At 46.3% G+C, this 19,354-nt stretch overlaps 1 protein-coding gene across 2 annotated transcripts in view; it reads left to right on the forward strand.

Moving 5' to 3' along the window:
• The first annotated feature begins 10,179 nt into the window (after positions 1-10,179).
• Smarcc1 (SWI/SNF related, matrix associated, actin dependent regulator of chromatin subfamily c member 1) overlaps positions 10,180-19,354 on the forward strand; it is an 87,488-nt gene continuing 78,313 nt past the window's right edge. The window contains exons 1-2 of one of the 2 annotated variants that reach the window (XM_048334507.1): positions 10,180-10,435; positions 13,292-13,411. In XM_048334507.1, the coding sequence (XP_048190464.1) occupies positions 10,253-10,435; positions 13,292-13,411 (303 nt within the window). In that variant the 5' untranslated portion in view covers positions 10,180-10,252. The remainder of the gene's footprint in view (positions 10,436-13,291; positions 13,412-19,354) is intronic. The other variant, XM_048334506.1, reaches the window with a different exon arrangement.

Below are 19,354 nucleotides of genomic sequence, written 5' to 3' on the forward strand. Positions count from 1 at the left end.
CTGCAAAGCGGATACGCCGGCACGGATTATTTGAGGTCTCCCGAGGCTGTCGACGCGGTAGACACCCCCTCTTCACCTTCCAGTCCCGGGTCTGGGCATCCCTCCCCCCTCAAAAAGGGTACGGCGGGAGCGGTGGGCGGGACTTCCGGCGAGGTCGCGGAAACGCGCGCGCGAACCGCTCTCGGGGGCGGGGCGCGGCGGGGCGGGGCCGCCATTGGGCTTTCCGCCCGCCACGGTTCTCACGGGAACTTCAGCCTCGGGATTGTGCCGGAGCCAAGAAGGGCTTTTTTTGTGTTTTTTTTTTTTTTTCTTTTTCGCGCCTGCGGCTCCCGGGAGTATCAAGTTCAGAAGCCTGAGCCAGGACGATGGTGCTGCACGTTGGTTTCTCTCCCGTCTCTCGCCACCGCTCGTGGCCCCGCGCCTCTGGACGGCAGGTCCCCGTCTGGCGTTTAGGCCTCTTGTGACAAAAATCTCTTTTTTTTTTTTTTTTTATATGGGAGGTGAGCGTCGTACGAGCGAACGCTGTGGGGGGAGGATGGGGTGTCCGCGGGGGGAGGCGGGTCTGCAGGTCGTCGTCGTGGCCTCTTCCGCCCCCGCCCCCCTCTTCCCCGCCTCCCCACGGCTCCGGAGAGAGGGGATTAGCGCTCCTGGAGGAGGCCAAGTGGGGGGTTTAGCGGAATCCGCCTTCGTGGACACCACTCGGGGCAGTCTTGAGGCTGGATCACAAGTTCACAGTTGGAAACGAGAAAAAGCAGAGGTCGACCTCCATGGTCGAGAGCTGCCCTGGCGTGTTTTTTCTGAGGCCTTGGAGTGAGACACCCCCTCCCCTCCCCACACTTACCACCCCACCCCACCCCCGCCCCAGTAAAATACACACGTTGCCCGGATTCATCACAGCTAGTGAACTCAGGTTCTCCAAGGGGGATGGGAAGCGGAGGTTTAGTCTGAAACAGAGTTGAGAGCCCTGAGATGGTGGTCCAAGGTAAAGAACTAGGAAAGATCAGGAGTGGTCTTCGCTGAGCCATGTAGAACTAGAAACAAGGAGCCTAGTAGCAACCTGAGCTCTTTGGGACTTTTAGGAAGTCCCAAGGTCCTGCAGTTCTCAGAAATATTATTCTTGGCTGTTCAATTGTTACTTTGAGGACCAAAGTTATCCGCTTTTTTTTTTTTTTTTTGCCAGTCCTGGGCCTTGGACTCAGGGCCTGAGCACTGTCCCTGGCTTCTTTTTGCTCAAGGCTAGCACTCTGCCACTTGAGCCACAGGCGCCACTTCTGGCCTTCTCTATATATGTAGTGTTGGGGAATCGAACCCAGGGCTTCATGTATATGAGGCAAGCAATCTTGCCACTAGGCCATATTCTCAGTCCATCCACTTTCTATTTTTAGTAGGTCTTTTCATCAGTTTCCAAGGAAGATGGCTTGGCAGTTACATTCTCATAAAAGTTCGAGACTCCCCTCGTGGTTTGCACTTTGTGGCTTCTTTTTCTGACATAAGAGAATAGAATCAATCTTCTTCCTTGAGCCAGAATAACTCTTATAGAGCTTATCCAGGAAGGTGAAGACACTAACTCAAATCCAGTCACTTGTGGCTCATGCCTGAAACCCTAGCTACTCAGGAAGCAAAGATCTGAGGATTTTGATTTGAAATTAGCTCAGGCAGAAAAATCTGAGACTCTTATGCCCTGTTAGCCAGCAAAAAATAAGTAGAGAGGGGCTGGGGATATGGCCTAGTGGCAAGAGAGCTTGCCTCGCCTCGTATACTTGAGGCCCTGGGTTAAATTCCCCAGCACCACATATACATAGAAAACGGCCAGAAGTGGCGCTGTGGCTCAAGTGGCAGAGTGCTAGCCTTGAGCAAAAAGGAAGCCAGGACAGTGCTCAGGCCCTGAGTTCAAGGCCCAGGACTGGCCAAAAAACAAACAAAACAAAAAATAAGTAGAGAGTGATGGAAGGGGTGGCATTGTCCAAAAAAGAAACGTACTCTTTACCTCACTTATGAGGCTGTACCTTTGTACCTCACCTATATAATAACAAAAAGTAAAAAGAAGTAAAGGTATGGCTCAAGTGGTAAAGTCACAGACTTAACATTCGAGAAAGTCGAGAGGCCCTGAGTTCAAGCCCAGTTCAAAAGAATAGAGGAGAAAAGAAGACACTCAAGATTTTGTTACAATTTTATTTAATGTGTACCAAAAAAAGTTAGTGTAACTAATAAAAGAGAAATAGTCATGCTTTCCAAGCCAGTGAAAATAAAACTATCGAATAGAAGGCAATAGAGGGGAAATAAGGAGATGCAAAGAAAAAATAAAGAGTAATTAAGATGCCTATAAGATGGTAACAGTGCATCCAAATATATAGTCACAGTTGTTTACACTTGTGGGGCTGGGAATATGGCCTAATGGTAAAGTGCTCGTCTCATACCTGGGTTCGATTCCTCCGCACCACAAGTATAGAAAAAGCCGGAAGTGGCACAGTAGCTCAAGTGGCAGAGTGCTAGCCTTGAGCAAAATGAAGCCAGTGCTCGGGCCCCGAGTTCAAGCCCTAGGACTTGAACTCAAAAATAACAACAAAACCAAACAAACAAAGTAGTTTACACTTGTTCTCAGCTTATTAGCAGGCTGAAGCACAAGGATCATTTGAACCCAGGAATTTGATATCCACTGGGAAACAGTGAGATCCTGTTTCAAAAAAAAAAGAAGCCAGGTGCTGGGGGCCTCACACCTGTCATCCTAGCTACTGAGGAGCCTGAGATCTGAGGATCACAGTCCAAAGCCATCAAGGGCAAGAAAGTCTCTGAGACTCCTTTCACACCAGGGAATTCTGATCAGCCGTCCGTGCTTTCTGGTGATTTTTAATTTGAAATGTAACCTACTAACCACTGGGGGGCGGTATAGGACATAAGTAATCTTTCATCATCTTATCTTGCAGGGGTATTGTTCTTTTACATTGGGAGAAAGGTAGCTTTGTTTTGTTTTGCCAAAAATGCTTTGTTTTGTGCGTTCGGCATGTTAAGATGTTAGTCAAGTGTTCTACTATGGGAACTACATCCCAGCTAAATTCATTTTTTTCCCTACATTTAACAGGTGGCATTTTACAAAAGTGAAGCCGTGGTTAAGTGGTAGAGCACTAGCCTTGAGCGAAATACCTCAGGGACAGTGCCCAAACCCCAAGTTCAAGCCCCAGAACTTGCACCAAAAATAAAAATTGGTATTTTACCACAAAGGAGCATTTCTCTTCATTTATTCATTCATGCACTACATAGTATGTATCACTGAACTTTCTTTGGGCTAAAATCCGTTATCATAATTATTTGACATAGAGCTTATAATGACAAATATTTGTTGCTCTTGGATTATCAGAGACTAGTAATCTAACATCTTTTAAAAATGTGAATAGAGGCCTGTGAGGTTGGCTGTTACGTGTGTGTGTGTGTTGCCAGTCCCAGGTCTTGAACTCAGTGCCAGGGCACTGTCCATGAGCTTCCATTGCTCAAGGCTAGCACTCTACCACATGAGCCAAGCTCCAGTTCTGTTTTTTTTTTGTTTGTTTCTATGGTAATGGGGAATCGAACCCAGGGCTTCATGAATGCTAGGCAAGCACTCTATCACTGAGCCACAATCCCAGCCCTGTTAGGGTTTTCAAATCCAGTGTTTTATTATTGTTGTGCTTGTTTTGAGGCTTGAACTCAGGGGCCTGGGCTCTGTCCCTTACCTTTTGGATTAAAACTAGCAACTCTACCATTTGAGCCACATTTCTACTTCTGACTTAGTGCTGGTTAATTAGAAAGAAGGCTGGCTTTGAACTGAAATCCTTAGATCTCAGGCTCCTGACTAGTTAGAATTACAGGCATAGCTGGGTGCCTCTGGCTTGTACCTGCAATCCTACTCAAGAAGTTGAGCTCTGATGATCGCAGTTCGATGCCAATCTGGGCAGAAAAGTCGCCATGAAACTCTTATTTCCAATTGACCACTCAAGAACTAGAAGTGAAGGGACTGGGAATATGGCCTAGTGGTAAAGTGCTCACCTCATATACATGAAGCTGTGGGTTTGATTCCTCAGCACCACAATATAGAAAAAGCCAGAAGTGGCGCTGTCCCTCAAGTGGTAGAGTGCTAGCCTTGAGCAAAAAGAAGCCAAGGACTACAGTGCTCAAGCCCTGAATTCAATCCCCAGGACTGGCAAAAAACATAACAAAGAACTAGAAGTGGAGCTGTGGCTCAAAGTGGTAGAGTGATAGCTTTGAGCTAAAGAGCTCAGGAACAGTGCCCAGGCCCCTGAGTTCAAGCCTTACAATCGACAAAAAAAAAAAAAAAAAAAAAAAAAAAGGCACGAGCCACTAACATTTGACTTACAGTCAAGTTTTTAACATACAGCAATGTATGATGGTTTTATGTTGATTTTTCACCCCAAAGACTATTGATTAATCTCCTTTATCTCTTCCATCCATTACCCTATAACCTTTTTAATTAAATCAGTAACATCTCAAACTTTATTCAATCACAGTTTACATACTATCATTATATATTTAAATTATATATTGTTAAATACCACAACACAGTTAATATACAAAAAAAAAACTTCAGACATACTAAATTTTACTACAAGAGCTAGAAGATGGAGGGGAGACGGGAGCACTTAGCTTCCTGCCAAAGAAACAAGGGTAATGTAGACATTCCTAAACATTTAACTTCAGGGTCTGGGAGTGGGCCTTAGTGGTGAAGTGCTTGCCTAGCATACATGAAGCCCAGCACCACATAAACAGACAAAGTGGCGTTGTAAGCTGCTTCAGTGCTAGCCTCGAGCAAAAAGAAACCAGAGACAGTGTTCAGGACCAGCAAAACAAAACAAAAACCCACCAACTTTTAATGGGTGCTGAGGGGCTCATACCTGTAATCTTAGCTACTTAACATCTTAGATAGGTTAGAGGCCAGCCACGGAAGGAAAGTCTGAGAGTCATCTCCAGTGAACCACAGAACATTGAAAGTAGAATTGTGGCTTGAGTGGTAGAGCTAGCCTTGAGCAATAAAACTCAGGGACAGCACCCAGGATGTGAGTTCAAGTCCCTGGACCAGCAGTCCAAAAACAAAACAAAAAACCCTTGACTCATATCCCATTAAAGCCTAGGCACAATAACGGCTTTATACCCCAGCCAAAGCCAAAGCAACAATCCTTTTTTTTTTTTTGCCAGTCCTGGGCCTTGGACTCAGGGCCTGAGCACTGTCCCTGGCTTCCTTTTTGCTCAAGGCTAGCACTCTGCCACTGGAGCCACAGCGCCACTTCTGGCCGTTTTCTGTATATGTGGTGCTGGGAAATCGAACCCAGGGCCTCATGTATACGAGGCAAGCTCTCTTGCCACTAGGCCATATCCCCAGCCCGCAACAATCCTTCTTATGAACCAGGTTTTGAACTGAGGTACCTGTAGCTTGTTTGCTCACCATTTGATCCACACCTTCAGAATTTTGCTGGATATATTTTTTTTTTTTTGGCCAGTCCTGGGCCTTGGACTCAGGGCCTGAGCACTGTCCCTGGCTTCTTCCTGCTCAAGGCTAGCACTCTGCCACTTGAGCCACAGCGCCGCTTCTGGCCATTTTCTGTATATGTGGTGCTGGGGAATCGAACCTAGGGCCTTGTATATCCGAGGCAGGTACTCTTGCCGCTAGGCTGGATATTTTTGAGAGACCTTGATTCTTCAGATTTTAGCTTCCTGAGCACAGATTATAGACATGAAGCCACAGGTCTCTAGCTAAATTTTTTCTTTGCCAGTCTTGTTGCTTGGATTCAGGGCCTGGGCACTGTCCCTGAGCTCTTCAGCTCAAGGCTAGTGCTCTAGCACTTGAGCCACAGTGCCACTTCTGGCTTTTTCTGTTTACGTGGTGCTGAGGAATGGAGCTCAAGGCTTCATGCATGCTAGGCAAGCACTCCACCACTAGGCCACCTTCCCAGCCTCTAGCTAAAACTTTGTAATGATTAAATAACTCTTATCACTCAGCTTTTACAATTTTTACTTATATTTTAAGGGGGTATATTTCTAAAACTGGGTGAAAGGTGTACTTTGCCTTTAAACACTTCAGCATGCATATTACTATTACTTGGTTACTTGAGGCCTCCTCCAATACTGTCAAGGGGTCCTTCTGCTGGGCTCTGGTGGCTCATGCCTGTAATCCTAGCCATTCAGGAGGCTGAGATCTGAGGATCAGTTTGAAGCCAGCCCAGGAAGAAAAGTCCTTGTGAGACTCTTATCTCCAGTTAACCACCCAAAGACTGGACAGCACCCAGGCCCTGAGTTGAAGCCCCACAACCTACCAAAAAAGGGTGGAGGGAGTCCTCCCATTTTAGCTCCCTGGGAAGAAGTTGGAACCATAGGTTTTCACTAACCTGTCTGGTTCAGCATGCATATTATTGTGTCAGGACCTGGGCACTATCCTGAGCTTTCTGCTCAAGGCTTCAGTGCTACCACTTGAGCCAAACCTCCACTTCCAGCTTTTTTGGTAGCTAATTGGAGACAAAAGTATCATAGACTTTCCCCATGCTAACTGTGAACCTTGATCTTCAGATCTCACCCTCCTGAATAGCTGATTACAGGTATAAACCACAAGCACCAGGCACTGTCTTTTTAAGTTTTGCATACAAAAACAGGCTGCTTGGCAGTTTCAAAAGATTTCACTGATCTAGAGAACTCAAAAAACTAAGCCCCTCCAAGCCCAATAAACCTATTAGGAAATGGGCAAAAGAGCTAAAGAGAGACTTCACAAGAGAAGATATAAAAATGGCAAAGAAACACATGAGGAAATGCTCAACATCCCTGCTAGTAAAGGAAATGCAAATAAAAACAACCCTGAGATACCACCTCACCCCAGTTAGAATGGCCTATACTCTGAACTCAGGAAACAACAAATGCTGGAGGGGCTGTGGGGAAAAAGGAACCCTTCTCCATTGTTGGTGGGAGTGCAAATTAGTACAACCACTTTGGAGAACAGTATGGAGGTTTCTCAAAAAGCTCAATATAGACCTACCCTATGACCCAGCCATACCACTCCTAGGCATCTATCCTAAACAGCAAAACCCAAGATATCAAAAAGACATTTGTACTTCCATGTTTATCGTGGCACAATTCACAATAGCCAAAATATGGAAACAACCCAGATGCCCCTCCACAGACGAATGGATCCAAAAAATATGGTACTTATACACAATGGAATACTACATAGCGATTAGGAATGGTGAAATATTTTTATTCGCAGGGAAATGGTCAGAACTCGAACAAATAATGTTGAGTGAGACAAGCCTAGAACACAGAAAACAAAGGGGCATGATCTCCCTGATATATGACTGTTAACAAAGGGAGACGGAGAGACAGTAGAGACCAAGTCTGTGAACACTGTATATGTCCTTGATACATTGTATATTGCATATGTGTCTACCTGACCTAGACAAGGGATGGAAAACAGGTTGTAAGATATCACAAGAAATGTACACACTGCCCTACTATGTAACTGCACCCTCTTTGCACAACACCTTGTAAAAAAATTTATGTTCAATTAATTAAAAAAAAAAGAAAATAAAAAAATTTCACTGTTCTATTTTCATACTTGCTGACAATCTTTTTTTTTCTTTTTTTGTCACTCATAGGGCTTGAACTTTGGGCCTGGGCATTGTCCCTGAGCTCTTCAGCTCAAGGCTGGAGCGCTTATAACTTGAACCACAGTGCCACTTCCGGACAATCTATTTTGAAAACATTCACCCTTGTGAAATCCCTTTTAATAGTACAAAATTCTCCAACAAGATGTGGTTATACAGCTATGTAGGTTGGATTAATAAAAACTCATTTGTAGTGAGCTTCCAGAATTATTCTATTTATTTTTAGTAGGTAATTGGAGATAAGAGTCTCATAAAATTTCTGCCTGGGCTAGCTTTGAACCAGAATCCTCAGATCTGTTGCCTGAGCAGCTAGGATTACAGGTATGAACCACTGGCTCTTGGCTCTATATTTGTGCCAATAATGGAGCTTGAATGTAGGGCCTAAGTGTTGTCCTGGAGCTCTTTTGCTCAAGGCTAGCACTCCACCACTTGAGCCATAGTGGACTTCCAGAGTTTTGTGATTAATTGTAGATACCAATCTCAGACTTTTCCTGCTGGCTTTAAACCAGAATCCTAAGACCTCCGTTTCCTGAGTAGCTTGGATTACAGAAATGAGTTACCAACACCCAGCTGAGTTTTATTTATTTAGTTTTTGCAAGTTCTGGGGTTTGGACTCAGGGCCCTGGTGCTGTCCCTAAGATTTATTTTGTTGTTTTTGCTTTTGCATATGGCTAGCAGTCTACTACTTGAGCCACACACCACTTCCAGCTTTTTCTGAGTAGTTTATTGAAGAAAAGTCTCATAGACTTCCTGTCCAAGCTGGCTTTGAATTGTGATCTTCAAATGTCAGGTATCGTTGCAGCTAGAATTGCCCAGGGTTTTTGTATAGTCAGGGCATCAGTGGTTCATGCCTGAGGTTAAGATTTGAGGATCAGGCACCTCAACAACTGACTACTGGATGATAAATATAGGAGAGGAGCCCTAAGGGGGTAACTCCTCTGAACATCTAAAGTACTATTTATCAAAACGAATTCCAGAAAATGGCTTGATGTTTGATTTTGTGGGTTTTTTGGTGGATGGGGGTGGAGGGGAACAAAAGGGGAAACTGGAATGGAGGAAGGGTGAACAAATGCAGTCATATTCAGTATACTATGTAAAGAATGAATTATGCAACTTGTGTGTAGGGATGCAAAGGGGAAAACGGAGGAAAGGGAAGAAAGGGGTGACAATATCCAAGAAGCATGGTACTCACTACCAGACTTATGGAACTTTAATTCCTTTGTACTTCATAACAATTTAAAAAATACAGGAGAGAGCCAGGCTCTTGTCTTACACCTGTAATCCTACTCTGGAGGCTGATAGCTGAGCCGGGAAAGTTTGCAAGACCATCAGACCATCAAAAGGTAGGAACGTGCGCTGTAGTTCCAGTAGTAGACTGCTAGCCTTGAACAAAAACACCTAGGAGCAGTGCCCAGGCCCTGAGTTGACGCTTCCAGGTCCTGCACAGGGGGGAAAAAAACCAACACTTTTTTTTTTTTTTTTGCTTACTGCCACAATACAATTACCTCCTTTTTTACTCATGGCCTTGCACCAAACAGCCTTTCCTAATTCCATACCCGTTATTTGTTCGGTGTCCTGAATGCCCTTTCCCCTCTCATCATATTTTACTCATTGAAGAACTCATCAGCATTCCTTACAAGCCTTTTGTCACTTTGCTTGTTCTCAGGGGATGAATACAGTGTCACGTTCATAACTCCATGACGGCCATCCTCATTCTGGTCAAGTTCTTCCTGTCTGTATGGCAGGCCGCTAGTCACCTAGTCATTGAGCCCGTGTTAGATGACAGCTCTGGTATCCAGCCCCAAGGGACGCACCCATAGTCACTAGCTCGATCGAGATGGTCGAATGGGCTACAGGAAGCCACTCCAGGTTGCCCAGGCAAGGGATCGGGCTTTCTCGGCTTTTCTCTGAAAAGCTATCCACCTGAGGAAGTCGCCAGTGCTAGTTCTCGCACGTGATTTCCCTGGGTCGGCACGGTGCAGCGGGCCCGGGGAGGTCGCGGACACGCCGGGGTTCGCGCGGAGGGTCCGGTGCTGCCGCGGCGGGAGCCAGGAGGGGCGGGGAAGTACGTGAAACCCGAGAGGCTCGGAGCTTCGAGCACGTTCACCAACATTCTTTTTTGGTGGTCTGGGGTCCAAGGCGCGGCCGCTCGATCCGACCTGGCACGTGGGGTTCGCCCGGCTAGAACGCGACACCCCGGAAGGATAGAGAACCTCCTGACGGTCGGCGACTGCCTCAACGCCGCGAAGCCCGGGAGCAGCCAGACGCGCGCGGGGAGGGAAAGACGACCTCAGTGGCCGTGGGCACGAGCGTCTCTCCGCGGCCGCGGCGGGCGGAAGGGGCGGGCACAGCGGCGGCGGTGCGCGCGCGCGCGCGCGTGGCGCATGCGCGAGGCCGTCCAGCGAGCCCACGGCGGTTGGAGCGCGGGTGTCCGGAGGGGGCGGGGCTAGTCCGCCGAGCCGGAAGCAGGTTGGCTGGGCGGGGCCCGGGCGGCGGTGGCGGCGGCGGCGGCGGCGGCGGCGGCGGCGGCGGAGGTGGCGGCTACGCGCGCGCGGGCGCGCGGGCGCGAACGGGAAACGCCGCGAGGGTCGGGGCTGTGGAGACGACGGACGGCGACGATGGCCGCGGCGGCGGGAGGCGGGCCGGGAGCGGCGGCGGGCGCGGGGGGCGCGGCGGCGGCGGCGGGTCTGGCCATTTATCGGCGGAAGGACGGCGGGCCGGCGAGCAAGTTTTGGGAGAGCCCGGACACGGTGTCCCAGCTGGACTCGGTGCGGGTCTGGCTGGGCAAGCACTACAAGAAGGTGAGTTCCCGCGCGCCCGTGAGGAGGCGGGGGCCGCGGCGGGAGCGGCGGCGGCGGCGGCGGCGGGAGGCCGCGCGCCGGGGGGTCGGCGAAGGGGGGTGGGGGGCAGAGGCGGGAGGAGGCGGCGGGCCTCGCGGGCCGCCCCTCCCCCCCGCGCGCCACGAGGGACAACAAAGGCCGGCGCCGGGCTCGCCACGCCCCCGCGGGCCGCCCCGGGGGTCCCAGGACCCCCTGCCTCTCCCCCCCCCTCCACCTCCGGCCCCGAGCCCACGCACGTGGGTGGGCAGCCTCGGCCCGCGCCGCTGCGCCGGGGCCGCGGGAGCGCGGCCAGCTCGCCGGGCGTGAAGCTCTCGCTCCTCTTTTGTTAGCCGCGTTCCAGTTAGAGGTTCAAAAAAAAAAAAAGGGGGGGGGGAAGGAAAAAAAGAAAAGCAGATCACATTTTGTTCGGGGTGGGGGACGGGACTGGCAGGTCGTGGGGTAACCCAGGTTTCTCGTTAGCTGTCGTGTGGTGTGGCAGGGACTGCGGACGGTCGTCCTCGGAAGTTGGTCGCAGTGGGATTCTGCCATGCTCCTGGATAGCATTGCTGGCAGTACCGATCGACTGTGTGTGGGTCGGGGTTTTGTTTTGTTTTTTCTTTCCTCTCCCCTTCAAAAGGACGGTTTTTACTTCATCGTAACTTTTGGGTGATGTGTGTAGCCCGAGTACAAAGAGTTAATTAATGGTGCTAAGTACTTCGTGTTGTTGCGATTCCGTGAGGCCTTTAGTATTAGAGCACCTTTATTCCTAATGTTTTACCCCCATTTGGTGAAATTTCTGCCCCTTCCACTTTGGAATTTAAATTCTGCTGAATCTGTGTTTTTCTTTTTGTTGTTGTTCTGAGTTTTGTGTGTGTGTGTGTGTGTGTGTGTGTGTGTGTTTTTCAAAGCTTGGCTTATTAACCTGTTGTGTTTTAAAACCAGTGTTGTGGGGATGTATGTACAGCACCGCACCTGTGTTGTTACTTCGGGGGTGAGTGAACTCAGAGGCTCCTGCTTGTGTTAGTCTGGTGCTCTACTGCTTGAATCCACGTCCACCAAAACCCCCTTTGTGTAAACATTCAGGCGTGATGCCCTCAGGTGATTTAACGCAGCAGAAAGAAACACTGCTCCCTCCCACATTTTGGGAGCCTCCTTAGGTGGTGTTCCATGGAACTGGGGCAAGAGCCTGGGGTCACTATGTTGCTCGGCAAGGAGGTTGGTACTTAATTTAGCCTTGGGTAAATATTTGTTGAATGAATGAAAAGATAAACTTGTCTAAGAACCTCCTTATTTAGGGTGTACAACGCTGTGAAGTCTGTTAGTGTTGGACAGTTGTTAGTTTGGCCAGGCATGTTGGGTTCTTTTTGATTATACATTTTTAGGTGCTTTCATGCTCTTTCCTCCCTCCTCACCCCCAAGTCACATTTGAGCTCTAGATTTTTCTTCTCTCCAACACAATAAATATTGCTCCTTATGCAGTGAGAAACTGGTCACTTTATCGTGTGTTGGCAATAGAGTTTCTGGAAGTGGCTAAGGGAATTAAATACCATGAAAATATTTGTTGATTCTAACAAAATTTCTTAAGACAATACTTTGGGTCTGGGGCTGGGGATATGGCCTAGTGGCCCTGGGTTCAATTCCCCAACACCACATATACAGAAAACGGCCAGAAGTGGCGCTGTGGCTCAAGTGGTAGAGTGCTAGCCTTGAGCAAAAAGAAGCCAGGGACAGTGCTCAGGCCCTGAGTCCAAGCCCCAGCACTGGCCAAAAAAAAAAAAAAAAAAAATACTTTGGGTCTTTGTTGTTACTGTTATTTGGGCCTTAAATTCAATGAAGTTTTTGGGCTTGAACTTAGAACTCATGGCCTTAACACACTTGGTTTGTTGTTGTTTTCCTTTTTTAAAATAAATGCTTAAGGTTGGTGACCTACCACCTTGAGCCATGCCTTTGCTTCCAACTTTTTGGTAGGTAGTTGGAGATAGGGGTCTGTTTTGATGCATCTGCTCAGCATGGCTTTGAACTGTGATCCTCAGTTCTCAGCCTCTTGAGCAGTTAGGAATACAGGCATGAGCTACCAGTGCCTGCATAGCACTCCAGTTGAGCACTGGCCTTAGCCCTTTCTGCTTTAGTTATGTTTCATACAGGGTCTTTTTTTTCTTGCATAGGCTAGCCTTGTACTTCAGTCTTCCTCTTCTTCCTCCTTGCCTTCCTTGCAGCTAGGATGACAAGTATGATCACCACGCTCAGCTTTTTGTTGTTTTTTGTTGTTTTTTGTGCCATCCCTGGGGCTTGAACTCAGAGCGTGAGCACTGTCCCTGGCCTCTTTTGAATCAAGGCTAGCACTCCACCACTTGAGCTACAGTGCCCCTTCTCGCTTTTTCTATGCAGACATATGTGGTGCTGAGGGAGCGAACCCAGGGCTTTATGTATATGAGGCAAGCACTCTACCACTAGGCCATATTCCCAGCCCAGCTGAAATATTTTTTAAGTATGTATAGGGATGGGATTTTATTTATTTTTTGCCAGTCCTAGGCTTGAACTCAGGGCCTGGACACTGTCCCTGAGCTTCTTTTGCTCAAGGCTAGCACTCTACCACTTGAACCACAGTGCCACTTCTACTTTTTATGTTTTTCTGAGGAATTGAACCCATGGCTTCATGCATCATGCTAGGCAAGCACTCGACCACTAAGCCACATTCCCAGCCTGTAGGATTTTTTTTAATAAGTTTCCTTAAAACAGAAAATATATCTCGTATATCTGTAAGTTTGTCACAGTGACAGCAAACTTCTTTCCTGCAACAATTTTGCTAGGTTTTGAGTCTCTGTCTTTATCTTTCAGTATGTTCATGCAGATGCTCCTACCAATAAAACACTGGCAGGATTGGTAGTGCAGCTTCTCCAGTTCCAGGAAGATGCCTTTGGGAAACATGTCACCAACCCGGCCTTCACCAAACTCCCTGTAAGTACATCAGCTTATTCCAAGGCCATCTTTCCTGTACACTTGGATGCAGCCTGTGGTTGAATTAACCTTGCTGCTCAAGAGAGTCAGCTAAAGAGTATTGCTTTTTTTTCTTAATTTATTTTTTGTGATGGTAATAGAGTTTGAACTCAAAGCCTTCTGCTCTTATTGGACTTGTTTGCCCACAACTAACATTCTACTACCTCCAACCTAGCTTTTCTTTTCTCTCTCTCTCTTTCTTTCTTTCTTTTTTTCTTTCTTTCTTTCTTTTTTTAATGGCCTGTCTTGGGTCTTGAACTCTGGGCCTGGGAGCTATCCCTGAGTTTTTGTGCTCAAGGCTAGTGCTCTACCACTTGAACTACAACTGCACTTTCACTTTTTTGGCCATTAATTGGAACTAAGACTCTCACGGACTTTCTGTCCAGGCTGGCTTCGAACCTTGATCCTCAGATCCTTAGCTACTCAGCTGAGGAGTTCAGGAGTGAGCCACTGGCGACCAGACTAGCTGAGCTTTTTGCTGGTTATTTTGGAGATGAAGTCCTTGAAAACTTCTTTGCTTGGGCTGGCTTCAAACAGTTATCCTGTGGTTTTCAACTTCCTGAATAGCTAGAATTACAGGCATGAGCCACTGGCCCCCTGCTGAAAAATACACGTGTGTGTGCGCGCGCGCACATGTCTACACCCCTGTACATACCAGTCCTGGAGTTTGAACTCAGGACCTGGGTGCTGTCCCTGAGCTCTTTATACTACTCAAAGCTAGTGCTCTACCACTTGAGCCACAACTCCACCTCTAGCTATTTGGTAGTTAATTGGATATAAAAGTCTCACAAACTTTCCTGCCCAGTCTGGCTTTGAGCTGCAATCCTCAGATTTCAGTCTCCTGAGTAGATAATATTACAGGTATGAGCACAGTGCTGGCATATTTTTCTAACTTTTATGACTTTAAAATTATTTCTAAGTAAAAATGTGCAAGTATAGTGTAAAGGACTTATATTTCCCTTCCTTAGTAGTGTGGATTACTATTTTACAAATTTACTTTATCATTCATTCTCTTCCTCCCTGTGTGTGTATATGTGTATACCTACATCTTTATTTTTTCTTAAAATTGAAAGGGCCATGTTTTTCTGCTTTTGAGTAATTGAGTGCTTATTTCCTACTTTCTTCCACTGAAACTGGATTGGAGTTATTTAACTAAACTATATTTTTAACTGTTCAAAGCACTGTAATGTAAGTATTCGTTAGACTGTTGAGTATAACAGTCTAAATTACACACATAGCATTACACAAAGTATTTTACATAGTATGTTTTCACATTGGGAATATGTTTATAATTAGAAACATACAAGTATCCCCAAATGGTATTTTCAGGGCACTTTTTTTTTTTTTAATTTTCATGGGTCATGGGGCTTGAACTCTGGGCCTGGGCGCTGTCCCTGAGCTCTTCAGCTTAAGGCTTGTACTCTGCTACTTGAGCCACAGTGCCACTTGCTGTTTTCTAGTGGTTAAACGGAGATAAGAGTCTCACAGACTCTCCTGTCGGGCTGGCTTTAAATCTCATCTTCAGATCTCAGCCTACTGAATAGCTAGGATTACAGGCATGAGCCACTGGCACCCAGGTTTCAGGGGGCTTTTTTCATAGAATATTTAGCTCTTGGTCACGAAACCATTATTAACTTGCAGTGTTTAAGGATTAGGGAAGAATATTTTTAGGCATAAGCCATAATTAATAATTCATGGCTTAGTGCCAGTAGGACCAGATGTACTTCTCTTCCTCTCAAAATAGTGTTCTACACTTACTCAAATGAAAAGGATATCATATTTAATAGTGTAATATAAGATGGGATGAGAGAGAAAATTAAAAAAATCAAATGTTTTAGTGAAATGTACAACTTTATTGTACAAAGCTCTTTTCCTGAATAAATAACATTAGCGTAAGAGTAAATTACGTGGACTGATTTCTTTTTTCTTTTTTTTTTTTTTTGCCAGTCCTGGGCCTTGGACTCAGGGCCTGAGCACTGTCCCTGGCTTCCTTTTGCTCAAGGCTAGCACTCTGCCACTTGAGCCACAGCGCCACTTCTGGCCGTTTTCTATATATGTGGTGCTGGGGAATCTAACCCAGGGCTTCATGTATATGAGGCAAGCACTCTTACTAGGCCATATCCCCAGCCCCTGTGGACTGATTTCTTTAAAGTCAAAGTGGAGGGCTGGGAATGTGGCTTAGTGGTAGAGTACTTGCCTGGCATGCATGAAGCCCTGGGTTCAATTCCTCAGTACTACATAAACAGAAAAGGCTGGCACTTCCAGCTTTTTGCTGTGGCTTAAGTGATGTAGAGTGCTAGCCTTGAGCAAAAGAAGCTAAAGGACAGTGTCCAGGCCCTGGCCAAAAAAAAAAAAAAATCAAAGTGGGACTCCCTTCCCCTTTCTTTCTTCCTTTTTCTTTCTGTCTTTCTGTGTGAGGCTTTGAACTTAAGGCCTGGGTGCTATCCCTGACCTCTTGTACTCAAGGCTATAATATTCTACCACTTTGTACCACAGTTTCACTTCCAGTTTTCTGGTAGTTCATTGGAGCTAAGACTATGGCCTTTCCTGCCCAGGCTGACTGAATCACAGTCCTCAGATCTCAGCCTCCTGAGTAGCTAAGATTACAGGTGTGAGCCACCAGCACTCAGCTTAACAAGAGAAAAGATTTTGTAAGAAATAGGTTGTGTAGACACAATAAGTTTTTCACTTCTACCATATATAGAAGATTGAGGGGCTGGGGATATGGCCTAGTGGCAAGAGTGCCTGCCTCGGATACGCGAGGCCCTAGGTTCGATTCCCCAGCACCACATATACGGAAAACGGCCAGAAGCGGCGCTGTGGCTCAAGTGGCAGAGTTGCTAGCCTTGAGCGGGAAGAAGCCAGGGACAGTGCTCAGGCCCTGAGTCCAAGGCCCAGGACTGGCGCAAAAAAAAAAGAAGATTGAGAGTTTGGGTCAAATGGTATAGCTACAAGGCCCTGGGTTCAAACCTCAGTATAGCTCCCTCCCTCCTAAAAAAAAAAAATACAAAACAAAACTAATCTTCCCCTCATTCCTACAAGGTGGTGTGTGTGTGTGCACGCGTACCCACATAAGAATAAAAACACCTTAGAGCCACTCTTCTACCTGTTTTTTTTTTTTTTTTTTTTTTTGGCCAGTCCTGGGCCTTGGACTCAGGGCCTGAGCACTGTCCCTGGCTTCTTCCCGCTCAAGGCTAGCACTCTGCCACTTGAGCCACAGCGCCGCTTCTGGCCGTTTTCTGTATATGTGGTGCTGGGGAATCGAACCTAGGGCCTCGTGTATCCGAGGCAGGCACTCTTGCCACTAGGCTATATCCCCAGCCCCTCTACCTGTTTTTTAAAGTAGATGTGTTTAAGAAACAATAAAGCTCTGTGAGACCTAGACTACAGGATGATGAAGTCTCAGTCTAGGAGGGACAGAGATCTTTCAAGTATAAGGCTCACAAAACTTTTTGCTAAATGATAGGACAGATACATATGCTTTTTGTCAGCTGTGCACAGAGCCCATCTGCTGATATTGATCATTTTATTTGGCCTGAGAATATCCCTCTAACTAGCTCTTGGCAGAAAAAGTTTTCCTGCCTCTGGAAGTAAGTGAAGGAGTGAAACTCAATGGTAAAAGTGCATGCCTAGTTTGTGCCAAGGCTCTGAGGTTGGTCTCTAGTACCACCAAAACAACAGCAACCAAAAATGACAGATTTGGCGAAGTATAGGGGGAAAAGGAAGGTATAATATCCCCCAAAATAGAAATGTACTCATTAACTAATGCAGCCTCTTTGTAAAACCTTAGCAATTGCAGTAAAATTACACGTGTGTGTGTGTGTGTGTGTGTGTGTGTGTGTGTGTGTGTTTGAAAGATGACTATAATCCTAGCTACTCAGGAGGCTGAGATCTGAGGATTGTGATTCAAAGCCTGGGCAGGGAAGTCTGTGACACTCTTATCTCCTCCAGTTAACCACCAGGAAAACAGAAAGTGGAGCTGTGACTCAAAATGGAAGAAATCTAGACTTGAGCAGAAAATCTCAGGCCCTGAGTTCAAGCCCCACAACTGGCACACAGGCACTAATGCTACTAAAGAAATGTAAAATGTGTTTAAGCAACGTCCCCCAAAGCATACCCTTTTGTAGCTCTGGGAAAATCAAACCTAGGGCCTTTTACATGTTAGGCAAGCATTCTTTTTTTTGGGGGGGGGCGGGGAACCTAGTCCTGGGCTTGAATTCCGGGCCTGGACACAGTCTCTGATCTTCTTTTTTGCTCCAGGCTAGCACTGTACCACTTGAGCCACTTCCAGCTTTTTCTGTATGTGGTACTGAGGAATGGAATCCAGGGCTTTAGCACTCTGCCACTAAGCCACATTCCAGACCATAGGCATTCTTAAACTGAGCTACATCCGTAGCCCAAGATAGCCAAGATCTTAATCCTGTCATTAAGCTTTAATAAATTATTGAATTTTCGGGCTGGGGATATGGCCTAGTGGCAAGAGTGTTTGCCTTGTATACATGAGGCCCTGGGTTCGATTCCCCAGCACCACATATACAGAAAAAGGCCAGAAGTGGTGCTGTGGCTCAAGTGGCAGAGTGCTAGCCTTGAGCAAGAAGAAGCCAGGGACAGTGTTCAGGCCCTGAGTCCAAGCCCCAGGACTGGCCAAAAAAAAAAAAAATTTTATTGAATTTGTAATTAAGAGATGTTTTCTACCATTGTATGAATTTTGAAATGAAGAGGTTATGTTGGGGACTGGAAATGCAAAGACTATAGGTGGTATTTTGTGTATTGAAAGTGGGACTTTTTAGTTCATAGATTACAAATCTAATGGAAACAATATAAGCAGTCATTTAAGTGAAACGGTGTCCAAACAATGAGTGTGCAGAAAATGAATAAAACAATTTTTATTTATTTTTGCCAGTCCTAGGACTTGTACTCTGGGTCTGGGTGCTATCCCTGAGCTTTTGTACTCAAGGCTATAGTGTTCTACCACTTGAGCCACAGCTTCATTTCTGGCTTTTTTTGGTAGCTAATTGGAGAAAAGAGTCACTGTCCTGGCTGGCTAAAAACTACAATTCGCAGATCTCAACCACCTGAGAATTCCACGTGTGAGCCACTGGTGCCTAGCTGAATAAAACACATTTTGACTAAATGGGAGAATGCTTATTTAACTCCAGTTCAGATCAGAATTTGAACATTGTTGGCCTAGGAATGTAACTCAGTGGTTAGGTTGCCAGCAAAACATCTTTCCCTGTCCCTTTCTGTTCTCTGCCCCCCATCCTAGAATTCAGACATTGCCAGTAATCCAGTCTTACATATCCCTTCCCCAGTCATAAAGCCCATTTCCCTTCAGAGATAAAATTTATTTTTTATAGGTATCACTATGTTTGTATTTATGGGTTTTTGGGGTGTTTTTTTGTTTTGTTTTGTTTTGTTTTTTGCCAGACCTGGGACTTGACCTCAGGACCTGGGCACTGTCTCTGGCTTCTTTTTGCTCAAGGTTAGCACCCTACCACAGAGCGTCTTCTGGCTTTCTCTGTTTGTGTGGTGCTGAGGAATCGAACCCAGGGCTTCATGCATGTTAGGCATGCACTCTACCACTAAGCCACCTTCCCAGCCCTGTGTTTATTTTTGAATGGTATTTAGTATATGCTTGTTTTATTTGAATGGATGGTATTCTTTTGTATCTTGCTATAGCAGAAATGTTTCAAAACATGGAAAAAATTAGACCAGATAATTTAGTTACCTCACCTGCTCAGAAATATATTCCTGAATGTAAACGCAGGCTAGCCTTGGTTGGTCTCATGACTTTTGTTTCAGCCTCCTGAGTGCTTGGATTATAGGGGTGCAACACTATGCCTGTTTTGCTGTCTTCTTAGAAATTTGTTTTTTTGTTTTTGTTGCCAGTCCTGGGGCCTAGAC

The sequence above is a fragment of the Perognathus longimembris genome, chromosome 26 (assembly GCF_023159225.1).
Source record: "Perognathus longimembris pacificus isolate PPM17 chromosome 26, ASM2315922v1, whole genome shotgun sequence".
NCBI lineage: Eukaryota > Metazoa > Chordata > Mammalia > Rodentia > Heteromyidae > Perognathus > Perognathus longimembris.